This window comes from Loxodonta africana, chromosome X (genome assembly GCF_030014295.1).
Source record: "Loxodonta africana isolate mLoxAfr1 chromosome X, mLoxAfr1.hap2, whole genome shotgun sequence".
NCBI classification, from domain to species: Eukaryota; Metazoa; Chordata; class Mammalia; order Proboscidea; family Elephantidae; genus Loxodonta; species Loxodonta africana.
The window spans coordinates 152,401,721-152,406,999 of record NC_087369.1 but is presented as its reverse complement, the minus strand read 5'-3'; the positions used below and the strand labels follow the sequence as shown (position 1 = coordinate 152,406,999).

General features: G+C 48.3%; 1 protein-coding gene across 1 annotated transcript; it reads left to right on the top strand.

Moving 5' to 3' along the window:
* The first annotated feature begins 1,310 nt into the window (after nt 1-1,310).
* Nucleotides 1,311-2,971, top strand: GPR119 (G protein-coupled receptor 119). The gene has a single exon (XM_003414834.4). The coding sequence runs from the start codon at nt 1,964-1,966 to the stop codon at nt 2,969-2,971; it is 1,008 nt and encodes a 335-aa protein (XP_003414882.1). The 5' UTR covers nt 1,311-1,963.
* The last annotated feature ends 2,308 nt before the right edge of the window (nt 2,972-5,279 follow it).

Genomic DNA, 5,279 nt, shown 5'->3' with positions numbered 1-5,279 from the left:
CCACTGCACCAGGTCAGTGGTTCTCAAAGTGTGGTCCCCGAATCAGCAGCATCCGCATCACCTGGGAACTTACTAGATGTGCAGATTCTCGGGCTCGCTCCAGACCTACCGAATCCAAACTCTGGGGGTAGAGCCTGGTGATCTGTGTTTTAACAAGCCCTCCAGGGGATTCTGATGTTCTCTAACGTTGAGACACGGGACTGAAAAGGACCAGCTTGACTCCATATCAGAAGCTGGGCTTGGGAAACCAAAGTGCACCTCAAGTCCAGATAGAAAGTTAGGCCAGATGCTAAGCAACAGAAACCAGCCACCTAATGGGTGCATCAGAGTATGAACAGTTCTCAGGCTGGAAACTAGAAAACCAGGCCCCCACAGCACAGGCTTTCTGATGGTTGGCGGGAGAGACATCTGCCAAAGGCACTCTCAGATTGTCAAAACATCCTGGAATAGAGTCTAGTATTTGCCTCCCATGCTGCACCTTGCTCTCCACTCCCTCACTTAAAACACTAACCTTGCCCATTTGTGCTCTCACCTGAACTGAGTAAATAATCTTCTAACAGCTCTTCTCCCCACCCGTCTCTCCTTGGTATCCAAGGTAAGAGTGGCAGGCAAAAGGTTAGTTCTAATGTACCTGGGCGGATGGATATACAACCGAAAATAGGAGTAACCTCCCTGAGCCCACCTCCCCTGCCTCAGCAACACTGCTGCCCTTTGACCTAACCTCCACAAGTACTATCTCTGGAAAATGGAAAATTCCACAGCCAAATATTAGAACATTTTCTAGAATGCAGCTCCTCTCCTTTTCTCCTCCTCTCCCAGAGACATCTTGGATCTATAAGGATCGAGAAAGGCAAGCCTGGTAGCCATGGCCCATTGACCAGAGACAAGGTAGGTCAGGGGGCAGAAAATGTTCTCAGTGAGTATACCCAACAGACAGCAGCTTTAGCTGGGAAAATGGGCTCTAGCCTAAACTAGTCGACGACTCCTGGCGACCCCACGTGTGTCAGCGTGGAACTATGCTCCACAGGGTTTCAATAGCTGAGTTTTTGGAAGTAGATTGCCAGGGTTTTTTCCCAAGGCGTCTCTGGGTGGACTCAAACTTCCAATTTTATGTCAGCAGCCGAGCAAGTTAACCCTTTGCACCACCCAGGGGCAGGCTGACAGCTATTAACAATTCTTTTCCTTGTTTTCCCCCAACCCTTCTGAATCCTCAACATATTGAGTTCCAGGGGATAAGAAACCAGGGAACAGGACACCGTATTTGAAAGAATTAGAATCTGAGCTTACATGTGTGGTTAACCGCCCCCCGCCCCAAGGAGGCCAGGCCCCTGAAATAACTTACCTGGCCTCACTTTCCACTTCAACTGATTATGATCATTTTGCTTGATTAAAAGCACTCATAATAGTAACTGACCATCAGCTATTAAGCAAATGCTTCATTAAGCTGAGACTAGTTATTAATCTAACACTTGAGACTTAGGAAGAAAAGAAGTGGAAATTTAATATCAAGCTACAGAGGAAGAAAAAGTGTGATTAGAGTCAATTCTCTCTTCTGCCAGACAGGAGACCTGATGAATGAACCTGTCCCTCCAAACAAAGTCCTTGAAGCATCAGTGAACGGAGAGAGCACGGCAAGATAGTGTGCACCAGGGCCTTGGGGGTTGTCTAGTAACTTTGTCGTTGGAGGGGGAGGGACTAGCCCAGGGCACGGGGGAGGTCTGCACTGGGACTGCTGCCTTCAGAGAGCTGGAGCGGCAGGAGGCTGAGGACTGACGAAGAGAGAGGGAGGGATCCTCAATGAGCTGCAGGATTCCAAAGATGGCAAGGTGCCAGCCTTGACTGCCAGCGATGGGCAGAATTGTGCTGGCCCTCTGACTCCACAGCTCCTTCTTCCCCGGCACATGAGAATTTGAGCTGCAGAACCGGCATGCCCTGGTAAGCACAAGTCTGGACAGTTCAAGCCATGGAATCATCTTTCTCCTTCGGAGTGGTCCTTGCTGTCCTGGCCTCCCTCATCATTGCTGCAAATGCACTAGTGGCCGTGGTTATGATGTTGCTGATTCACAAAAACGATGGTGTGGGTCTCTGCTTCACCTTGAATCTGGCTGTGGCTGACACCTTGATTGGCGTGGCTATCTCTGGCTTAGTCACAGACCAGATTTCCAGCCCTGCTCGGTCCACGCAGAAGACCCTGTGCAGCCTTCGGATGGCATTTGTCACTTCCTCCTCAGCGGCCTCTGTCCTCACGGTCATGCTGATCGCCTTTGACAGGTACCTTGCCATCAAGCAGCCCCTCCGCTACTTCCAGATCATGAGTGGGCTCATGGCTGGGGCCTGCATTGCTGGGCTGTGGTTGGTGTCTTACTTCATTGGCTTCCTCCCACTCGGAGTCCCTGTATTCCAGCAGACCACCTACCAGGGGCCCTGCAGCTTCTTTGCTGTGTTTCACCCTCGCTTCGTGCTGACCCTCTTCTGTGTTGGCTTCTTCCCAGCCCTGCTCCTCTTCGTCTTCTTCTACTGCAACATGCTCAAGATTGCCTCCGTGCACAGCCAGCAGATCCGAAAGATGGAGCATGCGGGGGCCGTGGCTAGAGCTTACCGGCCCCCACGGACTCCCAACGACTTCAAGGCCATCCGCACTGTGGCTGTTCTAATTGGGAGCTTCACTCTGTCCTGGGCCCCCTTCTTTATCACCGGCATTGTGCAGGTGGCCTGCCAGGGCTGCCACCTCTACCTAGTGCTGGAACGGTACCTGTGGCTCCTCGGTGTGGGCAACTCCCTGCTCAACCCACTCATCTATGCCTACTGGCAGAAGGAGGTGAGGCAGCAGCTCTACCAGATGGCCCTGGGAGTGAAGAAGGGACTCACCTCACTCCTCCTCCTTCTCTCTGCCAGGAATGGTGGCCCTGAGGGGCCTAGGGAAAGTTCCTGTCACATCGTCACTATCTCCCACCCACAGCTTGATGCCTAAAACGGTAAGAGCAGAGAAGTTTCTAAGTGCCTTCCCCCTCCCTTTTCTGGGCCCCAACCAGGAGATCAGATGGAGCTAAGGGAATTGCTTCAGGCAATTGACCTCTGCCCCACCCCCCTCATCCCCAGGTTGAGAGGCAACTGAGGCAGCGTCCCGATTTTCTTCTATAATCACTTTCCCCGTTTGCAAACCTCCATTCCTCTCTGTCCTTCTTTTGAAAAAAGCCTGTTTCTCTTGTACAGGTATGATTACTTAAAGAAATGTACTACATTTCTACTTTCAGAAATGTAGAAATGTACTACTGAAATGATGCTTCTATGTCAAATCCTATTTTAGAATACACTAGGGAAGCACCGTCCAATACAAATATAATGCAAGCCACATGCATAATTTTAAATGTTCTAGTGGCCACATTAAAAAGGTGAAAATAATGTTGTTGTTTTTTTTTTAATAATTTTTGTTGTTGAGAATATACACAGCAGAACATATACCAATTCAACAGTTTCCGCATGTACAATTCAGTGACATTGATTACGTTCTTCGAGTTGTACAACCATGCTCACCCTCCTTTTCTGAACTGTTCCTCCCTCATTAACATAAGCTCGCTGCCCCCTAAGTTTCCTATCTAATCTTTTGAGTTTAATTTTTTTAACCCAATATATCCAAAATATTATCACTTCAACATGTAGTCAGTATAATTATCCTATTTTTCATACTAAGTCTTTGAAATCCAGTGTGTATTTTACCCTTACAGCACATTTCAGTTCAAACTAGCCATATTTCAAATGCTAATAGCCACGTGTGGCTAGTGGCTACTGTACTGGACCACACGGCACTAGAGAAATGAGACGGACTCTTTTTAACTGTTTACTGATTGCCTTGGTAAAGTGAGGGATTCCTGTACCTCCTGCCCTCCACCATTTATCTGTGGTATAAATCGGGATTTTATATAGCGAGTTTGCATAAAGTGTAGGAACCCAAATTAGATTCCAAAGCTTGTCTCCTCCCACACCTCATGGTATTCAAAACAGTGTTTCTTTGGGAAATATCCTACCTTGCAATTATTTCTGCTGTTACCCCTCCTGGAGCCCTGGTGGCACAGTGATTAAGCATTCGGCTGCTAACTAAAAGGCTGGCAGTTCAAATCCACCAGTCGCTGCTCAGAAACCCAATGGGGCAGTTCTACTCTGTCGTATAGAGTCACTGAGTCGCTTCCGACTCAGCGGCAGTGGGTTTGGTTTTTAGATTACCCCTCCCAATCCACCAACTTTTTTTAACTCAGTGGTGCTCCTTCCCCTCAGTTGGCCTAATATACCCTTTGTAGCTACTTGCTAATAACAATGTTCAACCACAAATCCTGAGACACCGGGGGAGGGAAGGAAAAGGCGGAAGGGGTAGGAGGCACCAACACAGGTGCTGCTGTGTTCTCCACACTGGGCCCACTTCGCTCCTCAGAGCTAGACCTTCTTCCATTTACTCATAAATTTGCATTTTCCTAAGAAACTGTCCCACAGGAGGATGCCACCACAGATAAGCTGAGGAGCAGATGCCTCATTCTGCTTTCTGTGGGGTACAGAAACTGATGATGTTGGCAGCTGAGAACTATGCTCAGGCTCCCTCTGGGCAACTCTGGCGGCAGAAACTTGAGAACAGAATGGGGAGGAAATCGGGGAACCACTCTCTGCCTTCCAGAGCTTCCCTGGAACCCTTTCCCTAACCCCCTGATCTCCTCACAGACCCCTAGCAAGTTGGGCTCTCAAGGCCCTACACTGGATTATCTCCCTAGAAAGCTGCTGAGTTGACAACAAAAGAGGGCAAGAAGAAACAGAAACAGTATGGATTAATTTGTCTGGGATTTGGTGCTAAAACAACGTTGGTAGAATTGGCCAAGCTAAGCTGAGAGATGCAAACAGTAAGCTGGTAATTAACTTCAGGGAAAGCCAGGCTTCTGCTACAGACCCTGGGGTCTCAGAGCTGCTGTGACAGGACGAGAAGCAGAAAACAAGGTTCTAAAGTGATGGCCTGAGGATGCATTTGAGTCCAACGTGTAATGGCTAATTCCAAGAGACCCTTGAAAGATTTCATTCAAATCTCAAACTATAATGTTCAGAAACTGGATGGAATCCAGCCATCTCTTCTCAAAGGATTGTCACTACATCATGATACTCTGAGCTTGGGTTTTGTTAATTTCCCTTTAGTCTTAGCTTAAGTGCCAGCTTTCTTTCGTCAGTTGTTCAGGGGGTAATGGTCCTTCTTTTCAATGTCCGTACTCTCAAAAATTCCCTTCTCACTATTCTTCACCCTGAAC